This window comes from Amblyomma maculatum, chromosome 10 (genome assembly GCF_055883805.1).
Source record: "Amblyomma maculatum isolate TAMU_Amacu chromosome 10, ASM5588380v1, whole genome shotgun sequence".
In the NCBI taxonomy this organism is placed as follows: Eukaryota; Metazoa; Arthropoda; class Arachnida; order Ixodida; family Ixodidae; genus Amblyomma; species Amblyomma maculatum.
In genome coordinates this window covers 14,171,121-14,194,542 of record NC_139353.1, presented here as the reverse complement: position 1 = coordinate 14,194,542, position 23,422 = coordinate 14,171,121, and the positions used below count along the sequence as shown (strand labels likewise).

The 23,422-nt window shown below is 44.3% G+C and overlaps 1 protein-coding gene across 3 annotated transcripts in view; it reads left to right on the top strand.

Annotated features, from left to right (window-relative positions):
- The window catches only part of LOC146175642 (ninein-like protein), a 547,135-nt gene that overhangs the window by 80,676 nt on the left and 443,037 nt on the right, over positions 1–23,422 (top strand). For all 3 annotated transcript variants that reach the window (XM_084582042.1, XM_084582041.1, XM_084582040.1), the window contains exons 2-5: positions 9,672–9,876; positions 12,443–12,590; positions 14,711–14,892; positions 21,077–21,526. In XM_084582042.1, the coding sequence (XP_084438168.1) occupies positions 9,673–9,876; positions 12,443–12,590; positions 14,711–14,892; positions 21,077–21,526 (984 nt within the window). In that variant the 5' untranslated portion in view covers position 9,672. The remainder of the gene's footprint in view (positions 1–9,671; positions 9,877–12,442; positions 12,591–14,710; positions 14,893–21,076; positions 21,527–23,422) is intronic.

Sequence of the window (23,422 nt, the reverse complement as noted above, 5' to 3'; positions counted from 1 at the left end):
CGGAGCGGAAGGCAAGCGTAGCATGGGGGCGGCAGAAAGTAAGATAGGAGGATGTGACTGGGAAGTTTGCGGTGGGTGAGGTGGACCCACAATTGGCACAGGGCTAGATGGGCGAGATGAAATAGGAGAGTCATTTGCTTCTGCTGCTGATGGCGACTTGGCGTGCTTCACGGAACCTGTTGTACTTGGAGGATCTGCTCGAAATCGGGGCTAGTATTTCTCTTTTCTCTTCTTGTTGCTCTGATGCTGGTACTCTGGAAAGTTTTTTTCATTGATTACGTAATTATCGATTGGTTGATTGATTCTGTCGCAATGAAAGCCTTCAAATTAATTCTGATTCTTGCTGCTCTGAAGCCGTTACTCTGGAAAGTTGTTGATTGATTACATAATTATCAGCTGCCTGATTGATTCTCTCTCAATGAAGGCCTTCGGATTAATTTTGATTGCCTCGTGCTTTCTAACGTGCACCTAAATCTCAGTACACTTACGCTCTTTGCGTTTCGCTTCCAAGCGAGGGGGGGGGGGGGGGGGGGGGCAGGGGTTGCGCCGCTTTATGCACCACCACCATCATCATCATCATCATCATCTTCTTCTTCTTCTTCTTCTTTATTTTCACTGTGAGGTACATGTACAAGGATTATCAGTATTACAGAAGGAGGTCCCGAAGTATAAACTGTCCGGGGGACCTCCGGACAGTTTATCGAACGCGATAATTTGGGTTCGGTAACCGAATGTCGTGGTCACTGGGGCATTGCGGCGGGTTCTGCCTCGCTTGCAGCAGCGCAGGTGGAACGAATTCTCTAGCCATGCAAATCGTACGATGCGCCCGTCCCGGTGACTTGGCGGATTTGATTAATGCAGGTAGCCGCAGCTGAAGATGGAACGTTCAGTTTGTACAGCAAAATCTTTTTTTTTCTGCAGTGGTGGGGATGGTATCTAATAGCTGTTAATCATCATCATCATCATCATCAGCCTGATTATATCCACTGCAGGGCGAAGGCCTCTCCCATATTTCTCCAATTAACCCGGTTCTGTGCTAGCTGCATCCACTTGACCCCTGTAGCTGTTGTATTGGTCTAAAGAAAAAAACGTCAGAGGACGGTTGCGATTGTGTAACACGAACTTATGTCAGCGTTGCTCTGGCAACAAGTGGTTGTGCGCAGGCATGCTTTTTTTTTTTTTTTTTTTCGTGCAAAGTCACACAGCCGGAGGTGGGCACAGACTTTCCAAGGGCTGCAGTGACGCTGTGAAGTGAAATTCTTTCGAAATGTCGCCTTCAGAGGTGAGAGTTAACATGCACGCCTTTTTAAGAAACGGCCCTCAAGGTGTCCTCCGCATTCTTCTGCTCGCGTTATAACCCCTTTTCTCTCCATGGTCTCACTTTTCACGGTAGCTGCCGTGCGAGTTCCGTCGTGGTGGTGAATAAATATTGTGAATAAATATTGTGAATAAATATTGTGAATAAATATTGTGAATAAATATTGTGAATAAATATTGCGAATAAATATTGTGAATAAATATTGAACTTTGCACTACGACGTCAAGTCGTATAACGTTGAAATAGTTTCGACGAGCAGAATCCGAAAATTTACATATTGTGAAAGAAGGCTAGGTTGAGACGGCAAGGTCGTGACGGCAAGGCCAGCGATGCCTTGTCTAGCGTTTTTATCCGATGACCAAAAACCCAGGCTCGTGCCGGAGCCGGCGCCACGGGACGATGATGATGGTATGTACAAATGAAAGTTGAAGATCATGGAATGAACAAATTAAAGAACATCCACGGAAGGCTCACACAACCTGCCCGGGGGTCGGAAGCGGCCAGCCTGGCCGCTCCTAACTAAGCGATGCATCGCGGTGGACAAACGGTTTCAAGCGAGACACATGAACAATTTCAGTTCCACGGTGGCGTCGATCAGCTGGGGGATCAACAGGCGTCACTTTGTAGTTCACTGGGGAAGTTTGGCTTATGACCTCATAGGGACCTACGTAGCGGTGGTGGAATTTGTCACTAAGGCCAGGGGTGCGCAATGGTGTATAAAGCAGTACTTCGTCGCCAGGATGAAAAGAGACCACTCGATGTGTAGAATCATAGCGAGTCTTGCGGTTTTCCTGGCACGCTGCCGTGTTGAGGCGGGCAAGATGACGGCATCTGGCCTCACGAGATAAAAAATGGGTAGGTACTGATGTGGAGTAGTCGGGCGTAGAGAAGAAGGAAGCGTCGAGAATTGTAGTGGGAGGACGGCCATAAACGAGGAAAAATGGAGAATAACCGGTAGTCCGTTGTACTGCTGTGTTATAGGCGAATGTGACGAATGGTAGAATAGTGTCCCAATTTCGATGATCTGGTGTGATGTACATGGATATCATGTCTGACAAGGTGCGATGAAATCGCTCAGTCAGACCGTTAGTCTGGGGATGGTAGCTTGAGGTTGTCTTATGAAAGGTGGATGACGCGTGAAGAACTTCGGCAACGACTTTCGATAAGAAGGCTGTACCGCGGTCACTTAGGAGCACCCGAGGAGCGCCATGACGCAATACAATTGATCGCAAAAAGAAATTTGCTACTTCTTCAGTGGAACCAGTCGGTACAGATGCTCTCTCAACGTAGCGTGTGAGGTGGTCGACAGCTGTTATAATCCAATGGTTACCCCCATCGGAGAGAGGTAGGGGACCATATAAGTCGATGCCGACTACGTCGAATGGCGTGGCGGGACAAGGAAGAGGTTGTAGAAGGCCAGCGGGCAAAGAAGTCAGCCGTTTGCGACGTTGGCACAGAGGGCAGGATGCGACGTATTTGGCAACGGTGGAAGATAAGCCAGGCCAAAGGAATCGTTTTCTCACGAAGTCGTAGGTTTTGTAAAAAACCAAGGTGACCTGCAGTAGCGTCATCGTGCAGAGCCGCCAGTATACGTGGGCGAAGCACACGCGGCACGACTGGGATCCAGCGAGTTCCATCAGGGCAATACACGTAATGGAGTAGGATGCCATCTTCGAGCTTAAAATTGCGAAGCTGTCGGCGAAGCCTAGCATAGGGCCTGTCCGAAGCGCCGATAAGGCGGTCGATGATAGGACGGCAGTAGGCATCGGTTAATTGCTGTGAGCGGAGAGCGTGCTTGTTCTCAGAGTCGTCAAAACAAACGGTTGTGATATACGTCGGGCAAAGAGATGGTCGGCTCTGGTCAGAGGTGGAAATGCATTGGGAAGAAAAACAGCAAGTTGATTCCGAAAGGGGACAGCGAGAGAGAGCGTCGGCGTCTTGCTGTTGGTGACCAGATTTATAAGTGACGTCGAAATGGTATTCTTGCAGGCGTAGAATCCAGCGGCCAAGTCGGCCTGTCAAATTTTTGAGTGAAGACAACCAGCAAAGAGCATGGTGGTCGGTCACAACTGTGAAGTGCCGACCGTATAGGTAAGGGCGAAATTTTTGGACAGCCCAGACGACGGCAAGACACTCCTGCTCGGTAATGGTGTAGTTTTTCTCAGCTGGAGTCAGAGTCCGACTGGCAAAGGCAATCACTTTCTCACGCGATGTTGCATCACGCTGCAGAAGTACAGCGCCAAGACCGTGACCACTGGCATCGGTGTGCAGGATAGTTGGAGCGCTATCACTGAAGTGGCCAAGAACAGGATCTGATGTGAGGGCGTGCTTTAGGTCATTAAAAGCAGTTACAAACAGGTTCTTCATTTTAGGCGACGAAGCACAGTGACCAGGGTTAAAAACCTATGCATTTTTTTTACGAACTCTGGTTTAGATGCAGTTGTCCCAGGCTTCGTTCATCCAGCAGTATATGCATACGGTGTACGTCTATGGCGTATTAACTGGTTTTTGCCCACGATACACTGGTGAGGCTCCCTTCTGTCACTCTCAGTCTGCACCCTGCGTGTCTTGTGACGGCGTCACGCATCATATTCGCTGCAGTGAGCTCCGCTCGGTGTCGAGTGTGTCGCTGTGCGCTGCCCATCGCACTTTGATTGCGTCTGTCTAACTGACTCAGTCGATCTCGCTACGAGGGATGGAGGTGTGCTTGCAGGTAATTAAGGGCACATATGTATAGGTCATTAATTCTGCGCATACGTTTGATGCCGATGTTTCCCGCGTTTCTTCCTCCCCGCAGTTATTCACAATATTTTCTTACAAAGCAGGTACACGAAACTGCAACACCGATCAATACGTATCGAACGGGCGCTGTTGGTTTTACGTGAAAAAAAAAAATCACTTTGTTTTTACTTTTGCCTATATCGAGCATTGTCCCTATACCACAATGGCTACACTTGGTCTTAGGGCCTTTACGACCCCGCCCAAAGGTCAGGCGTGCCAGGTGGTATGGCCCATAGTGGCGTGGTGTCTACCTTGCGTACGGGATGTGCGGTGCTCAGAACTTGGTATATGCAGGGGATGGTTGCGTGAAACCTTTAAGGACACACGTCTTATGACATATTTCAACTATTTGGTGCCAAACGTTTTTGGTTCAGGTTTTTCATGAGAAAACTATATTGAGCGGTGCGTTCTTCGGAATGGCTCCAGATAAGTTCGGCGCTGCTTGTACGCTGGAAAATGCGGTTCTCGCTTGAGGTCGCGCAGCAGTCGTCCCAGGCACCTCTTTGTGGAGCGCGTTCTATGCGTACTACCGCATGGCCTGGTGCTGCGGTGATGAAGCATTGTGTCCGGCGGCTCTCGCGGGCTCGGCCATTACCTCCCATGTAATGGCGCAGCGCGATCTCGCGCGCTCTGGCTTGGTGCGCGAGTGGAAGACGTCGAAGGCACAGTGGCAACCCAGATCCGTGGCGGCCTCCGGGACATTGCTTCGGTCATGCTCTCCGTTTCGAACCTTCGCTTCTTGCACGGGGGCTGTTGTCCTGGAGGGAGAACTGATGACTGTGCAGCCTTTACTATATACTTGCTTCTGTCTACCTGATGGCTTATCATTCTTATCAGGGGCATAACGTGCTAGTTATGTCACCAGGCAAATATATGCTGTCACCACTACAGAGTGCGTCGTCTTATTTATCGGCCCCGCTATGTATGCATCGGCTCAACCCACGATGGCTGTTTCATGGCCGCGGTGATCTGCTAGTGCACGTGAGGTCGTCTAACCGAACCTAGCCGCGGCGTCTGCACTTCGGTAAAGACGGAACGCGAAAAGCAAAAACACACCTGTTGCCTTAATAAGGGCAGTGTTCAAGCAAAGCGACTTCGCTGCCTCTACGTTTTGTGCGCATGTAATAGTGGCGTCTGTCCTGTATATCCTCTCTCCTGCTCCATCCTGCTCCGGCTGCGGCAGCTCCCATCCAATGCCACGTCGCCTGTGCCTGTCTTGACAGCACCCATTGGCGTGAGACGACTTTGCTGTTCGTGCGCGGTGAGCCTAGAATGCGTATCTTGCTTGAAATGGTGGCGGTATAGCGCTTCGATACCGCGCGAGTTTGGCGAAAGGGCCTTATCGAGCGAGAGTAATAATCTTCGCTTGCATTTTCACACACATACTGATTTCGTGTCGCCCAAACGTTGATAATGGCTACTTGCAAAGGGAACCAGTCAGCGGGATCTGCTTGTGGGCATGCACATGATGTCAGAAGCCTCGTAAAGCGACGGCTAGTGGGTCTCAGTCACTCTGCTACTCATGCCGTGAAGAGATTTCATCATGTTCGAAAGCGCTAGTTGGTGCATTTGATATTAATAAACTCATCTGTGAGAGCCTCGCTTGCATACGTTTTGGCAAGTCTCGCTGAGGTCATGGTTTACTTCACCACCCTCACTTGACTCGTTGATCGACGAATTACTGCTCGTACTCTTATTTCTAGCAAGTTAGTTAGTGGAAATCTTTCGCACTTTTTCTAAACTATCGAAGGCCATTTTCCTTAACTGTTGCTAAATGGCGCAATAGAGCGCCAGAGAGCTCCTTTCTCCGTGCATGACACGCCTGCAAACTGTTTAGATGCACGAATGGAATCATTTGAGGCGAGGTATGTTTTAAAGAATTACTTTTCACTATGAGCGACAATAACGAATAATCTGCAAACAAATTTACGTGTTATGGAAATTGAACACGATGGTGTAAAATCAGCGTAGAAAAGAAGCAGCCGTATAGTTACGCATGTCACCCAGATAAGCACAGTAGTACAGCTCGAGGAGTCTGTAGAGTTTTGTGCGATGTAGCGTGCATCTTACAGTGTGTTACATCAGTTGGCGAGCGTTTGCAGTATGTTGCCTGTCGTCCTTCGTTCAGCTTTCAGGTTCAGGTTTCGTATCGTTTACGTGAAACCGCGCCAAACTTTCTAACGCTGAAGTGTGAAGCTTGTGCAGCAGAAAACCTTGCGGCGTCTGTCAGAAATAATGATTCAGTATAGTAAAAATGAAGTCAACAATCAGTAATCCACTATGCCGTACCAACTAGCTCCCGGACGTCGTGCACTGCTGCGACAAACCAGGGGAGGATTCCAATAAAGCCAGGCTTGGGGAGTAGGTTCCTGTAAAATACCGTGACGGACGAGGAAGAAGAAGCGGGCAGTGGCGCGGGCAGGAGCGCTCGCGCTAGGCCCGCCGGTATTCATTAAAATCGTCTCATCGTCATTGGTCATCTTCCATAATTCCATAAGTTTGTGTGTATGCATGAGTACTGCAGCGGAGTACACTAAAAGAGGAAAAGAAGGAAAGATGCTATCGCGTTTTATTCATAAGACGAAGATTAAGCGGCCTGCAAGTTTTTGGTCAACGTGCAGTGATGCTACGGCGTCGATGCAGCGTGCAACACTAACGTGTCACCGTGAGTATACAAACACAGTGACAGAATAGTGGCGTCATGCGCGCAACCACAGAAGACAGAAGTATAATAGGGTAAGAAGACAAGATGAATAGTAACAAATAAACAATGTCATACTACATCGTCTGTGAACATGTCGCTTAAACTCGCGTTAAGCTATCGTACGATATTTTCCTAATATCATCAAATTTAATTTTTTCTCGTTTTTTTTTTTTAAACGTGAGATCGCGTTATTGCCCTTTAGTAGCGAAAAATAAAAAAAAAAAAAATAAAAAAAAAAATGGACGGTTTGACTCCACAAACTAACGTAGTATCTTACGAATGAGTCCAAACCTCGACTGTCCATTCACATGTATAGATTTTCCGACCTAATATTCGGGATGGTCAACGTCTATTTCGGGGATGAGCGAAGTCAATTTGCGAATCTGACTGTCGTCTTTAACGGGCAGTGTGATAGTGATGTGCTTGGATCGTGCGCGCGAGTGGAAATTTATGTAGACGATGGCATGTGAAAGGCACAGCGCGAGAGAGAGGCAGTGAAACACGCGGTGTGATCGGCTGCGATGATAACTACAAGGCTACGTACTTGCTTTCCAACGTTGATAGACTACTTCTTGCTTCGCACGAGGAATTCCTGAGTTTCAATCTTCTCCGCTCTGACGCTTGATTTTTTTGTCTTTTTTTCTTCCCTGAGCTCGGCAGAGGCTTCACGCGGGATTCATGTTTGGGTTTGACCGTGTTAATTGTATTCTTTCGAACTATAACTGTCCGGTGGCGTCGTCGACCGTTTGAAGCGTCGCAGCCTCGAAAATCACCAGCATGACATGTAACATGGCCGGCCTAGATCTGATTGGTCGTTGGCATAATGGCGCGCCGGCACTCATTTCTCTTTCGCTTATGGAAGTCGCCGAAATTGCGATTTGTCGGCGGGTTGTGTGACGTCACGAGACCTGGTGGAATGGTCGAGATGACATGGAGGGGGCCAAACTGGCAGCTCCTTCCTCCTGCTTACGTATGGAAGGGTGAGACGTTAATCGGATTCACCCGGGCTATATATTCCACGTCCCCGTTTGAAGCTTCGCTGTCTGGAAAAATCACAAGCATGCAATATGTGACAACGGAGTATGCACTTCTCTGGTCATAGGGGTATATGATGGCCTCGTTGAGCTCGAAACCTTAAATTTTGACGTCTGCCGGACATTCCACATTGTCTAGGTATCCGAAATGAAAATTGCCACCGAAAAATAAATTATTCATAAACGTGCAAAAATGCCTTTGTCATTTCTTTTCACAGGTCGTAGCATGCATGCAGCATGTCATAAAAGTAACGCTCACGGATGTATTCCGCGTGAATATCATCGTGTCATTTTTTTAGCTATGTATTGTAATGTTTGGATGCAGAAGCACTAGTAGGATACAACTTAAGAAGAAAACAGCAGTTGCTAATTGTGGACCATGTACGCGGCGTGTATGTGACTCCGCCTAACACTAAACAAGATTTCTGAAATTTGACTGTACTTAAGATGTCAATTCCTGAGCTGGTGGGTAATCTGGTCTGATGCTTTAACCGGAGCCGCTTTAACCGCGAAGGAATTGCGTGCGACGCTTACTGCAGACATGACTTGTATCCGACTGTAGCTTCATTCTTGAATTTTGCCTGGGTGGCTTTGCGGAGCTAGGCCGTCCAATTTTATTGCGAAAGAAATACTGCTCGCAGTTTGAGCCGTCAGCGTGGCCCGGCGGTGACCACTAAGTTGGCAGGAGCTGCCAACTTGGGTCTCTCGTTTCACATGGGACGGTTATGTCAGAATCAGCCTGCCAGGACCCTGGCATTCACGTTACTCCTAGAGCCCAATCATGCACGTTCATGCGGCTTGGTTAAAGAGGGGCTTTATATGTGGGCAGGCAGGAGCTGCCAACTTGGGTCTCTCGTTTCACATGGGACGCTTTTTCACATGGGATCAGCCTGCCACGACCTTGGCATTTCGTTACCCCTCTAGGCCACTAAGGCACATTCATATGGCTTGGTTAAAGCGGGGCTTTATGTTTGGGCTGGGGAAAAGGAAGAAGAATTAGAAGAATGCTCGGTCACCCGCAGCTATTGCTTTCGCTCAATATTCGGTTCAGCAGCGTTGAACTCCCAATTTTTTTTTTCCCTCTTGCTTCCTGCAAGGAGAAAGGCTCGGCTTCACCGCACAATAAGTATGCGTGCAGAGAAGCACCCTTCGAGGCATTCGTTCGTCTCGATGCGGTGGTTTTAGGGCAGTTCATTTAATGTAATTCGGGATGTAACGAATATTTTGCGTGCTCCCTTGGAATTCGTATCATCGAGATTCTACTGTAATTAATTTAAGTACCTTCTAACAATATTTAGCATAATGAATTATTTTGAAGCTTTTCACAGGAAAATAAAAATTAATTTTAAAGTTAAATTTAATTACTTTTTATAATTGTCAGAACATCTAATTACTTCGATCATTTCAAGGCATAGTAACAATTACATGAAATATTAATTAAATTAAACAGCAGTACCTCAATTAATTGTATATTAATTTAAATAAACTGAAGCACCTCAATTATTCGTATTGGTGCCAAAGATTGTATATAATGCTGGAAAAGTGGGCCAAAGTTTTTGAAGTCCACAGTGAAGCTCAATGGCTACTGCGGTATAATTTAAATTCATATGATTTAGCTGGCGCCGGTGTATTTGTTTGCGTGCGCCTCTAACCGAAAAAAAAGTTTGGTACACCTATTCGTGTTTTAAACCATGCAGCTGATTTTTAGAAGCGTCCACCTACTGCCCTGTTTATGCGGTGAAAGTATATAAATCAGCCATTCTAAACGAGTGCAGGATAAGGCTGGCGGATTTCTGGGCACCTTCACAATCGCCGCTCAATTCCCGCCTTGCAGGATGGAGGAGGAACAGGACGCCGGGGTGGCCCAGCTCCGGGAGGTGTTCGACGCCTGCGACACGAACCGGACGGGCCGCCTGGACGCCCAGGGGCTCCGGCTGCTCTGCCACAGGCTGCAGCTGGCGCACAGGGCACCCGCCCTGGTCCACCACCTTCTGGGACGGCGACCTGAGACCGCCACCGGCAACGGACACCGGACCACGGTTGGTGTTCGCTCCATGCATTGGCGTGCGCGAGGCTGCTCGAAAGAAGCATCAAGATGAGGGGTTCCTGCAAAGCTTTTCGTCTCTTTCTACCACTGTCTTTAAGGCTCCATGAACGGGCTGTGGAGGTCGAAGCCTTCTTGAAAGCAATTTAGGGAGGCAGGAAGCAGGTCTTCCAGTGCCCTATATGGGAGCAACTCATCTTGGAATGGGGCTTAGCAAGGAGGTGGGATAAAGTGGAATGGAGAGAGCAGAGGAGGGGCACAGGCTTTTTTCTTTAGACACTACATTTCTAGAGCTTTCTTACTGCAAAAAATTGCAACCCATTCCCATGTTTCTACCAAAATAGTGACCATTTAGATCAGATGATTGTCGGTTGACCATTTCGAACAGTTAGAATTGCTAAGCAGCTTGCCCAGTGAAGTTGTGCAAGCAACCTCTAATGAGCATCATATCTGCCATGAAAGTATATTCTGCTCCTGGCTAAGGCCTTTGCAACAAAGAAGAGGCACAGCTAGCAGTTTGTGTGGGTGTCATCCTGATGAGGAAAGATGGAAGCTGAGATGTGATCTGCATTTTTAGTGAAGCTGATACTGACCAGAAAACTTAGCCTTTGCAGAACGCTAACAACGTGCCTAATCAACATTTTCTGTAACCGTATTAACTCTTGTTCTTTTTTTGCACTGCAGTGTAATAAGCATCGACAAAGGCATTGATGCATTACATTCTTTCTGTTACAGCTGTGACTGAAACATTGCTGCATTAAAGCTGCAAGAATATTACAGCATGCTCGATTTAACTTTTCTCTTTCATACTTATTTCTCATGAAAGAAGAGTTGTTGTTTGTTTATACATACAGTATGTGAATCTATGCAGTGTATTGGTTTCTCGAATTAAAGAAGTGATATATCAGGGATTATCTTTACTTAGCTTAAGGATGCCATTATTGGTATTTTTTTTTAGAATTTCTGCATGACCTTGGGACAGTGTTAATTTTTCCGCTACTTCGGGATGTGTTATAATAGCTGGAGATGCGAATTTCAATGTACTATGTTGTATAGCCTTAGTGTTTTTTCACATCTCGTTTCATGTTATAGCTTCAGGAATTACATTTAATGCCCCATGCCTATCACAAGGCCTACCTCAACCTGTCTTTGTCTTAAACCTGTCAGTTATCACCTTCTATGCTGCATTTACTTACCACTTCGATTTTTCTTTAATATATTTTAATAAAAGTAAAAACAGATTGCAAATCTAAAGCAAAAGCTAAAAAATTATTTATAGGTGGTCCTCAAGGCTAAGTTCAGAGATAAATTTCACCGAACTCAACTCACTAGATGCCACTTTGCACTGTGATCTTTTAGTTGAAAAGATGAAGTCTTTGATTAAAGAGAGTAGCAGGCTAATAATAAAAATTATTATGAAACCTACCTGTACTTCAATGGTACCTGCTATAATAAAGGTTACAAAACAACATGGTTGTTAGCTTAATAAAATGAAACGGAATAGGGATGGTGAATATTACAACATACAATATTTTACATATGAAAATAAAGCTGCTATCTTGATTGCACAAAAAGCAATGCCATCTTAGCAAAATAGTTTCTAATAATTATGATAATACCTTTAACATTATAAACTGAGTTATTCTACCCTCTGTTGCTATAAAGCCTTTGCTGTATTTTTAGATATAAAAGCGTGATACAATCGGGTTTATGGATAATAATCCTTGGCATCTCAAAAGGCTGTTTGTATGGTCACAGACAGTGTGTAATTGTGGACGGTGATGCTCCAGTCTTTCTTCCGGTGCGTATCGATGCACCAAAAGGCTCAGCTCTGGTACTTGTGCTTTTTGCTCTTTACATTAAGGACTTGCCAGATATTTTTAAATAGAGCCCTTGCATTAATATATGCCAACAGTAGTACTATTTTAGCTACTTCTCAAAGCTTAGCTCATTATGAATAGGCAACTGGAATGCTGTTTGAATGATCGATTTCTCTCAAACAGGCTTTTTTAAAACTGAATACATCATCTTCAAACAAGCTTATGCATGCAGATATAATATAGGCTGCCTTGTAATACACAGTTAGGCAATAAAACATTTCATAAAATTGCTACAAACCCTTAACTAGGCATTATGCTGGACAGTGGATTAATGGTTAAACCACATTTAGACAAGTTGAGTAAAAACTCATATTCATGCTCTGTTCTCTTTAAAGCATGCAGGTGATCTGATATAGGATTTTTAAGGACAGTTCATTTTTTAATTCTTCAGTTGCATATCGCATACTGCATTGAGGTTTGGCGATTCACATATCGAATTTATCTTAACTCTTTCTTAATACTGGTGAATATTGCTGTGGTTTATTAACTCAGTAGCACCTGACAGATTGTCCTGACTGCTGTTCATAGAATATAAAATATAGTTCATTTGTCCATATTTTGTGATTTCTGCACTGTTTTACTTCCATACAAATTAATGTGTAATCAGACTTCCTTGTTAATTAATTGTCACGACAAGGATGCGGCGCATATCAATCGGGGAGTTTGCTTTAATTTTTTCAGGTGAGCTTTGAAGAATTCAAAGAAGGCTTCATCTCAATACTGACCGAAGCAGAAGACGAACCTCCTGCGAGTGATGCTGGCTCGACTGATGTGTCCGGTGCTGCAAGTGATGTCGGTGAAAACCACGAAGTCTCCGCGTCGAAAAAAGGTACGCGGGGCTGGTCAAAATCCTTCTCTCTCAATCTCTGCAGTGTTGTATTAAACATTCTTGATAAGGTAGCTTTGATGCAACAGTTTTATCGTGGCATTCAAATTCAAATGGGTCTTTTTTTTAACGAAAACCAGACTGTGCAAATTATGCACTAGGAAATTATTATTTAGTCTTTAAATGGTGGCTGATGTTTTGACGCCAAAATGCTTCATTTGTGCACTGCAATTTTATGATTTGGGATGCAGGAGGGGGAGAAAATAAGAGTGCAAAAAAGCAGAACTAGAGAGTATTGAAAACATGCACTAAAAGAGCAATGAGACCTGCATCTACAAATATGAATATAATAAAGTGAAATATTGATCACAAATGTTATGCATAGGGTACATTATAGGTATGAAGCAGTGGAAACTTCTGGGCTTTAGTTCATTTTTAACTGCAGAACCTGTTTTTAATGCAGTGATATGTGCATTGCCCCTTTGACATATTTAGTGCATTTGGTTCCTGGTTAAATATTTAGCCTGTTTACGCAGATATACAACTGTCTGTGCTCTTTTTATAAAAAGGAACTGTGCAACAACAACATGTTTCTTATCGTAAACTTCATTTAAGGATTACTTGATACGGCATGTTTAAAATCCACTGGACACATAGAGAGAAAATGCATAACAAATAACAGACTGCGAGGGAATCTTTCTGCTAGATCTGTGAAACAGATGCAAAGGCTAGCTAGTTACAGGAAGGCTAGTTACAGAGATGTGAATTTACTGGAGCGGCATGTGTCTTAAATCTATGTGCAACAAATATGAGCTTTTCCACTTGTGTCTTAACCACTTTACTCATGACTGAGGCAGGCTTCTTGTTGTTCAATAGGACCCTCATCATGCTCCCAGCTTTCTGAAGCTCGGTTGAGTGAAAGCTATAACGTTGCGGGCCTCTAGATCTCCTGGGAAATTATTTCACTGCAGGCTGGAAGCTTAACTTGTGACCTGCTTTCTTTTTACAAGAGCTGCAAAGCGGCTAAAAACAGTTGTATGAGTCACCAATTCATTGAGCAATTAAGCTTCTCATTTCGAAGTGTAAATCCTCGTGTTGTCGCCTTACAGCTGCCATTGTCGCCAGGAAGTCCTCCTCTCGGCCTGGTCACAGTGGTGCAACGAAACACCGTCGCGCTAGCTGTGAGAATGTGGACAGAGCTTATTTCTGGCAATGCATCCAGCTCTCTTAAGGCTGTTTAGTTTGTTTAGTTGCACTTGGCACAGTTATTGTTTTTAATTGCTGGCTGCAGGCATACTTTCCTAGAGAAACTAGTTGCATCTTATTGAAGCCTGATATTTTTTTTTTGGTCAGCTTTACTCACTTGCTCAACGGCAAGCATTGCTATGTAGTATTTATTGGTGCTGTTCATTGCTTTGCTTTGGCAAGAATGTTCTGAGTCTGAGCTGCTTTGCACAGATGGCTCAGACTAATTTGTAGGAATTCATAGGTTGTAGTTTGTAGATTATAATAGATATTTGCTTTCCAATGGCTGTATTTGTAGAATTTTAGATACGCACAATCATGCCTTTAGTGGTTATTAGGTTGAAGTTAGAAGCTTGTAGTCATGTAGAATTACCTGGTGCCTGTCTTATCTGGTTGTTTTTGCATTGCTATAGAAGCAGGACTAAAAAAAATTTATTCTGTGTAACTGCGGAAAAGAATTTGTCTGCCGACACTGTTTTTAGTGGAATTCACAGCTTCACTCAAGGTGTCAACGTCACTAGCATCAGCAGCTCATATAGAATATGTAAGCAGTTACTCATATCTGAACTTACTATGATACTTGTTAGAAGCTCTGTGAACTAGGCGGCTTAGTGGTCATTGTTTCCTTTTATGAACCAGCATTGCTATAACGTTCTATATCGGTGACTTCCACAAAAGCGTTTCTTGCTTGTAAAAAAAAAAACTTAGGCAGACATTTAGCAAGACTGCTGTATGTTAATACCATTTTGATAGTGCACAGTGAAGATATAGTATGCCGGTGGGTGGGGCACATCCGGATGTGATTAAGGGGTACTTGGCCGCATTGTCTTGCTTGACTCCCTGCTTAACTATGGTTCTCACGCCCTTTCCAATTGCAGATCGTGAAGTATCCCCAAAGTATGTGCTGGGTGAAAAAAAGTATGGTCGTAGGTCGAGGCCCGCTTCGCAAGCGGACGTCGATGTGGAGATCTCATCTGACGAGGACTTCAGTGCCGATGAGGTCCTGAGCCCGGCCTCAGCTGATGGTGCTAGCAATGCAACACCTAAAGCGGACACCGTTGTAAGGAACCGCATCAATGCTCGTTCTTCTCTCTTGTATGGACTGGTGCTTTTGGCATAAGGGACACGCATGACTCCAGCACAACTGCGAGAAAGGGTTTCAGACATTGGTGAAAGAAGTTAATATGTTCACATCCACAATTCAGTGCATGAGGCTTAACGTCACAATTGCTACTTTGTTACTGATACAAAGTCCAAGCTGCATGAAAACTTGGCAACGAATAATTTTTTTACTTTCATTGTTATTGTGATAAAACCTTTTGAATTTGGGTTCGCATAGATAGGTCACTAAGGTTATTGCTAAGAGAGGTCAAGCAACTTTACACTTCAGTCAGCCAAAGAGCCATGGTGCTTTTGTGATGGCAATAGACCCATTCATATCATCAGCCACGTGATCGAGGAATGCGCAGAATACAACCGAACTCTGTATATATTCTTCTTCATATTTTACGAGACAGCGCTCAACTCAGTTTAAACACCAGCAGTTGCGCAGCCATTGTGTAACCAGAAAGCGCAGTTATGCCATGGATATATAGGAACTCAAAGAGAATCCTGAAATAATTTATGGTATTCATATAATTCAGTAGTTAAAGAATGGCATTAGATAAGCCTATCTGTGACCGTCAAACAAGAATACGCTGCACCCACACTAGTGACTTACTTCTTGCCTGCGACAGGTCGTATGCCAGCATGTTGAATGTTCATCACTCGCTATACATTGTTAGGCCTAACTTGGTTTGTATCAAAGTTCCAGCGAATGGTTCTTCCAAATTAGTCATTGCTTGAAGTAGCACATCTTATCCTATTACGAGTATGCTGCAGGTGAAATAGTCGCTCGTAAAAGTGAAGCAAGTCAGGCAGGGTCCGCTGTTAAGCTTGAAAGTCAGGTTGGCTTCCTCAGGTGCCAATGATACAGCGTGGACAGTGAGTACATGAAAGCAAAGTTCACCCTCAAGCACACGCCATGTTCACCTCGCTACATGGATTCACAGCGCTAGAGCTGCCAACAGATCCCCGGGGCTGTGGATTTGTTGCGCTGCTGCACGTGACGAGTGAGCGAGGGGCGTCGTTAGGATAAGTGTCACATGCAGGAATGTTGCATGTGGTTTGGTGCATTGAATTGGAGGGGAAATTATTGCTCGATATGCTGTGCAGCCTCCTTTTTCTTTTTATTTATTGTAAGTACCTACAGTGCCCATGAGGTATTATTGTAGGGGGGATACAAACTACGTACAATAACACATGCAAAGAAGATATAGGGAAACTTGTTAGCAAGGTAACACAACACACTGATACTTTTACTGAGGATTTCTAATGGGATGATATTTATATTCAGTATGTCGTAACACAGAATATGCGGATTTAATATATCTGGGCCTGACTTTAGAAGAGGCATGATTTGCAAAGGTACCTATATATCCTTTGTGTTTGCACAGTGGTTATATTTCTTCACTGGGAAATTGAAGAAATTTCAATCGGGAACAGTTTAAGACAGGGAGCCGTGATGTCCCACGTAATACCCACCAGAAGTTTACAGAAAGTTTTCAGAAAAATAGGTTAAGAAGAATTGGGAATAAAAACTTACAGAGAATATGTCAGTAATCTGTGATTCACTGGTGACATTGCCTTTCTAAGCAGTTTAGGGACTGAATTGTAAAGCATATTCTGGCACAGGACTGTGTTAGAGATATTGTAAAACAGGTATTGGGCTCTGATATGTTCAGCGCCTATAGCTGAAGGGAACGACTACAAGCATGTTCAACGCGCGTGATGGGCAGGAAAGAAAACGACAATGAAGCTCGCTTCGACGCTCGTACGTGTGCTGACACGTCTCACGACTGATCGCAGAACGTTCTATTGACTGTTGTTCTATTGACTAATGCCAGCGGCGTCGGCCTCGGCGCAGTACTCGCTCAGCGGAAGTCTGGCTTTGATGAGTATGTTGTCGCTTACGCAAGTCGGACCCTAACAAAAGCTGAAGCAAACTACTCCGTCACCGAGAAAGAGTGTCTCGCTATTCTCTGAGCAATAGCAAAATTTCGCCCCTACTTGTATGGCCATTCTTCTGATGTCACCGATCATCACTCCCTCTGCTGGCTGTCTTCTTTGAAAGCTCCTTCTGGTCAACTGGCCCGTTGGGCTCTGAAGCTCCAAGAATACGACATTAACGTCATCTATCGCTCTGGCCGTAAACATGCCGATGCTGATGCTCTCTCATGTTCTCCCTTGTCGTCTGAAGCCACTCCTGCTATATCCGTTCTACATCCCACCGACATGCCCACCGATATGCCTTCCGAGCAACGCAAAGACGCATGTATCGCTTCACTCCTGGATTTTTTATCTGGCCGCGCTTCACGACCTCCTTGTCGCGCTCTCCGTCGCCACTCTCACCATTTCGCCATCAGAGACGAGCTCCTCTACCGTAGAAATTACCTTCCGGATGGTAGAAAGTGGCTGCTTGTAATTCCGATCCATCTACGCTCCGCGATTTGCTCCCATTATCACGACGATCCCCAGTGTGCCCACGCCGGCTTATTGAAAACCTTCACTCGCCTGCGACAGTGGTACTACTGGCGTGGGATGTACCGTTATGTTCGTCGGTTCGTCCAGTCCTGCCAAGAGTGTCAGCGCCGAAAACACCCACCTCGCCAACCCGCCGCTCCTCTGCAGCCACTGACCTGCCCAGCTCAGCCCTTTGAGTGTGTTGGAATAGACCTATATGGCCCGCTTCCTAGCACATCAACAGGCAATTGCTGGATCATCGTTGCAATCGATCATCTCACACGCTACGCCGAAACGGCGCCTTTGACATCTGCTACAGCCCAAGACATTGCCTCCTTCATCCTCCATCACATAATTCTTCGCCACGGGGCTCCCAAAGAATTGCTGAGTGACAGAGGTCCCGCTTTCCTTTCTGAAGTTGTCGAAGCTGTTCTTAGAGAATGCAAAATCGTTCACCGCGCCACCTCCGCATACCATCCGCAAACAAATGGAATGGTTGAGCATTTTAACCGCACCATGGGCGACATGCTAGCAATGTATGTCGCTTCCGACCACTCCAACTGGGACCGCGTTCTTCCATTCGTCACATTCGCTTATAACTCTGCCACACAAGCAACCACCGGTTTCTCACCATACTTCCTCCTGTACGGTCGTGAACCCTTTTGTACCATGGACACCATTCTCCCTTGCCGACCGGATTCTTCCGAATTCACGACTGTTTCACAAGCTGCAACTTATGCCAAAGAATGCCGCCAGCTTGCCCGGTCCTTCACTTCTCACGCCCAGCAACAGCAGAAAACCACCCGAGATCAATCTGCACTTCTTCCTACTTACCGTACAGACTCTTTGGTCTGGCTATGGGTGCCTTCCTCCAGTCCCGGCCTTTCATCCAAAATTCTGAGCAAGTATCAGGGCCCCTACTGTATTGTCAAGCAAACATCCCCAGTCAACTACCTCATCGAACTCCTTACGCCATCCACTGACCACCATCGCCGAAATCGTGAAATAGTACACAGTAACCGCCTGAAACCTTACTACGATCCGGCCATCGTCAAATCGCCATGAGCCGCCAGGATGGCGTCTTTTCGCCCGGGGGAAGTTGTAAAACAGGTATTGGGCTCTGATATGTTCAGCGCCTATTGCTGAAGAGAATGACGACAAGCATGTTCAACGCGCGTGACTGGCAGGAAAGAAAACGACAACGAAGCTCGCTTCGACGCTCGTACGTGTGCTGACACGTCTCACGACTGATCGCAGAATGTTCTATTGACTGTTGAAGACGTATCGCCCTGTTCAAGGTCTTCTACAGCAATATTATCATTATCATCATCAGCCTGACATGTGCCTGCTGCAGGAAAAGTGCCTCTCCCTTATCAATCCAGTCCTGCGCTAGCTGTACTCATCTAATCCCTGCAAACTTGCTAATCTGACCCGCCCAACTGACTTTCTTCTGCTACCTGCTATGCTGCAAGGAAAAAGAAAGGAGGCCTGTAGTAGCAATTCAGAGCAGATTCATTGCAGAGACTGTCCTTCAAAAACTTGCGCCCTTGAGCTCAGCAAATGCAAAGCAATTGTCAGACACAAAGAACAGCTGGCTTGAGAAATTATCGAGGCTCCTTCGATAGCGAGATTGAATGACAGCTGCATCAGCATGCTGTCAAGGAACTGAACATGTTAAAAATGTGATTCGCCTCTTTGATTACAGGTCTTTGCTTGCCATTTCAGACTGCTTGAATGATATGGTTGTTATACATGCCATTTGATGTGTGGTGTAAATGTCGCGTTTCTTTGAAATAAAAACTAAGTTGTAATTCAGCGCTTGTCTGCTGCCCCATTGTTCCACGCTGTTTCGCCAGAAAGGGTTAACCAAACTTGCCCAAGATGCTGCCGTGGCTGCAGCTGATGTGGGCTGCTGACTGTGGGGACGATGAGATAGAAAGCAAACTTACAGCTTTGTTTAATAATGCATGGTGAGTACTCAAGGATATGGTGACGAGAAAAAATAATTACAAGGACTGTGAGTGCAAGACAAGAAAGTAGACGTAATAAAGTAAAACCCCATTACAAAAGACACTCAAGGGATCCAAAAAAGGTGTCTCTTGTAACCAAGGTCTCTTGTCACCAAACATTCTTACCAACTCGTATGTGTGGCAGTTTAGATTTCTTTATCTAAATTCTGTTCTGTATCAGTGTCCTGTTTGTTGCAATATGTGGGGAGCCAAGAAGGAGTTCCTCCTCTTGACTGGGAAGTCAGAATATCTTTATTATTTCAGCCACTGTCATTGCATTTTTGTGTGACTGAAACAACAGAGATATTTTGACCTCCCAGTAAAGAGGAGGCACTCCTTCTCATTTCCTGACATATTGCAACCAAAAAAAAGACTTTGATACGGAACAGAATTTAGATAAGGAAATCTAAACTGCCACACATACGAGTTCATACGTGTCAGCGGCATTGTTGAGCGTACCTGGGTTGTGTCTCTTCTAAATAGTGAAGAAGCTACTTTAGGCACCTGCAGAAGTTGCCCTTAGTAACAGAGTGTCTCTTGTAACCATGTCTCTTGTACGCAGTATTGTTTACATGGCAAACATATGTAAACCTACCAAACCATTTTAAAGTGTCTTATAACTGAGTGTCTTTTGTAACCATCTCTCTTGTAATGAGATTTTACTACTTTTTTTAAAGTTCTTGCATGCATGAAGTTAAGAATATTCAGGCACCACTTCTCTTGGTCTTGTCATGAAAAGAAACTTTCTGCTAGTTTCCTTTGTGCATGATGAACGTGAGTGATAACCACTCATAAAACTATCTTTCTGTAGCTAGTTGGTGCTGCCATAAATTTGTGCTTATTTTGATCAAATAGAGGATCAATTGATGTCCTCATATGCTCCTGTCTATGCATTTTTGAGTTATACGTCTTATGAATGATTCATAAAATTGGTTATCAGTTAGACCACCTTTCTGGTTTTTATTGCAGAAAAATGTAGTCTGCTCTTTATAATTTGTAGAGATCAAATAATATAATGAAATTCTTAAATGACATTGAAATTAATTTTAAGCAAACATTTAAACAAGCGTCAACATGAATGATTATTTGAAAATTTCCCTTTTTTCTACATACCAAAAGTTAAGCTGTTTATGTTTCATCAATTCTTTGTTGCACAATGCATGCTATTTAGAGTTTCATGTACCTAGATGCATATAACTGTATTAAATAAAGATTCACCTTAAAAAAAAATACCTACACATTGAAAATTGTAAAAACATTATTGGTATTTTCTGCGTTTTTATTAACCATTGTATTGTCAGTCAGGTATAGGGAGTTGGTTATCAGCCATATTAGATGTCAAGTTAGGAGAAGTCAGGTGAGAAGATTGACGAAAGTGCTTGAATTATTGCTAGGTTGTAATGTTGCAGTGTAATTGTAACATTTTGCCTAGTTGTACTAATTGCAGAGCTTATGGATGTATGCATTACAAATGGATTTTTTTGCTGCAATGAGTGTTTTTCTCGAAACATTTTTGTCTGTAGTGCATTGGGCTGAGAAATTAGTGACTGATGGTGCGATTCTTTAGCGTTTTGTATCAGCAAAATGGGCCTATGTTTAGTGGCAAAAGTTCTGGCTGTTTTGTGGATGTGTTTCCTGATTTATGTGTTTCTTGCTTTCATTTTCCCAATGCAGGAGACACAGCTAAAGACATTGCCAGGTACAACAAAGGCACCGGCCACTGCCTTGCCCACAAGTGGGCCACAGTCCTATCCGGAAAGTGGATTCGAGGATGGCGGACAGTTTGCGGGGAAATTTTCCTCGAATGACTTCATTTCATCATCGTGCCTCGTAAAGGACGTCATGGAGGGCATTAGGGACCTTGCGTCCGAAGGACCGTTGCTTCCTCCAGCGTCATTTGCAACTGGCTTTGACATCGGGTCGTCTCCCATGTTTGGACAGTCGTTCACGGTGGGTGGTGGAGGATCGGAGTCTGCCGAGTCGAGCCTGACACTCCTGGAGACGAATCCGGAAGAGTACCTACGGGCAACGTGGCGCAAACTCAATGTTGGGAGTGATGGGTACCTTCACGTCGATGAGCTGGCGGGTGTCTGCGAGCACATTGGGATGGAGATGGATGAAGAGGTAATACGTTGTTGACGGAAGTTTTCCCATTTTAGCATTGCACCATATGGTTGAAGCAACGGTCATTCAAAAGTCATAATGAACCTAGAAAATGTGAAGCACTGTAATGTTGCCACAACAGCGCATATAGTTATAATTTCCAGCTAATACATTCGCTACCTGATATTGTTGCTGACATGCATCACCTAGGGAATATGCAAGTGCATTTTGAATGAAAAACAGTGCAAAAAAAAAAAGATAGAAGTGGAAAGAAAATAGCCCGCTCTTTTATGTTTTTTTTCTCTTCCTTTATGCCTCTTATCTTTTGGCTACGGTGTTTTGTCAGTATGCTGAGTTGTCAGTTAGCGTAGTGGTATACATTGATATGCACGGTTAATGGACACTATCGCCGTGAACATGCTGTGCTGAGAGCATTTCCACCCTTCCACTGTTTTCTCAGTTTCTGTCGCACCAAATGAATGGAATATACTTCCAGGCATCATACATTTTATCACTTTCATGTCGGGGTGGGCAAGCATTCAAATTTTCAAATATGAATCGAATATGTTTGTTATTTGGTTCATATTCAACTAAAAAAAATTGATATTCAGTTTTTCAAACTTTCTAAAGTCTTCAAATACACAGTAACTTCGTTAATTCAGTCCTCAAGGAACCAGAAGAAATGCTCAACTATTGAATGGGCCTGACAAACCGATGGAAACCATTTGTATCGCAGTAATTTTATCAAACAAACAACCTAGCTGAATGATGGTTGTCAATAATTGAGATTAAACCCAGGTGTGAATGCTGCTATTTTCGTTGTTTTTGTCCAGTGCTTTGGTTTGCACACACTGTTAGGAAAATTAAAGGATTGTGTACTGGAAGCAGCACATGGATGCATGTGAAGGACGTAGACAATAGAACCGCATGACGCCATGCTAGTTTAAAAACAGAAGAAGAATGACACGTCAAGCAGCATCCTTAGCAGCGTGACTTTCCAATGCGTGCACCTGATCGCAGCCAAGAGATGGCTTAATGGAGCAGAGGGAAGCAAAACTGAAACTATGCAAAAGAGCCATATAGTATTTCGGAAATGGGAAACTTCCAGTCATTGTTGTGCCACCTTGACACAATCCTCTGTTCGAATTAACGAGACCTGATGCCTTAGACTTGCATGGTGTAGGCCGGGACCGCTCTCTTAGTTCGAATCATCCGAATTTCTAAATTAAGGGTGGGTGAATTAACAGAATTTTACCACGCAGTTCTAAATAAACAAGACAAACAATTATTATTATTTTCACTGTCTCAATATTCGATTCATTATTAGGAGACATTCGATTCATGTTCGATAATTTCAATGTTCACTCACCCCCGATTTTATTATACTGTGCCGAATCCACGTAGTATGAAACATCTTCTGCGGAGGTCATCTGAAGCTGAAGGTCGCTCTCATGACAAGCGGGCGACTCTTCGACTTCTATAGATGGACTGCATTTTATGAGTACAGATGTCACAGAAAATATGTTGTGCATGATATTGGAGTTTGAAGCGCATACATGGGTTTTTTTTTACTAAATTTATGCATGGTCACGCTGATTTTCAATTACAGTAGGCTGTTAAGCTTGAAAAACAAAAATTCTATTGTACAAGAAAACGAGAAGCCATTCATTAAAATAATTTGGTCTCTCTACTAACTATACACTGCATTTTGCATGGTCTACAAAAAAACTACAAAAAAAATATTTTGGGGCCATTTCTTTTTAAAAGTATGACAGGAAAGTTTTTACTTTCACTTTCGCTATGGAACATTTTTAGTAGCCAAACTATTTTGGGATAAATCAGTGCCTACTAATTTGCTTGCTGTCTGTTTTTTGCGTTATGTTGTGCTTGGAAAAAACAGGGAAATTCGTGACTTGG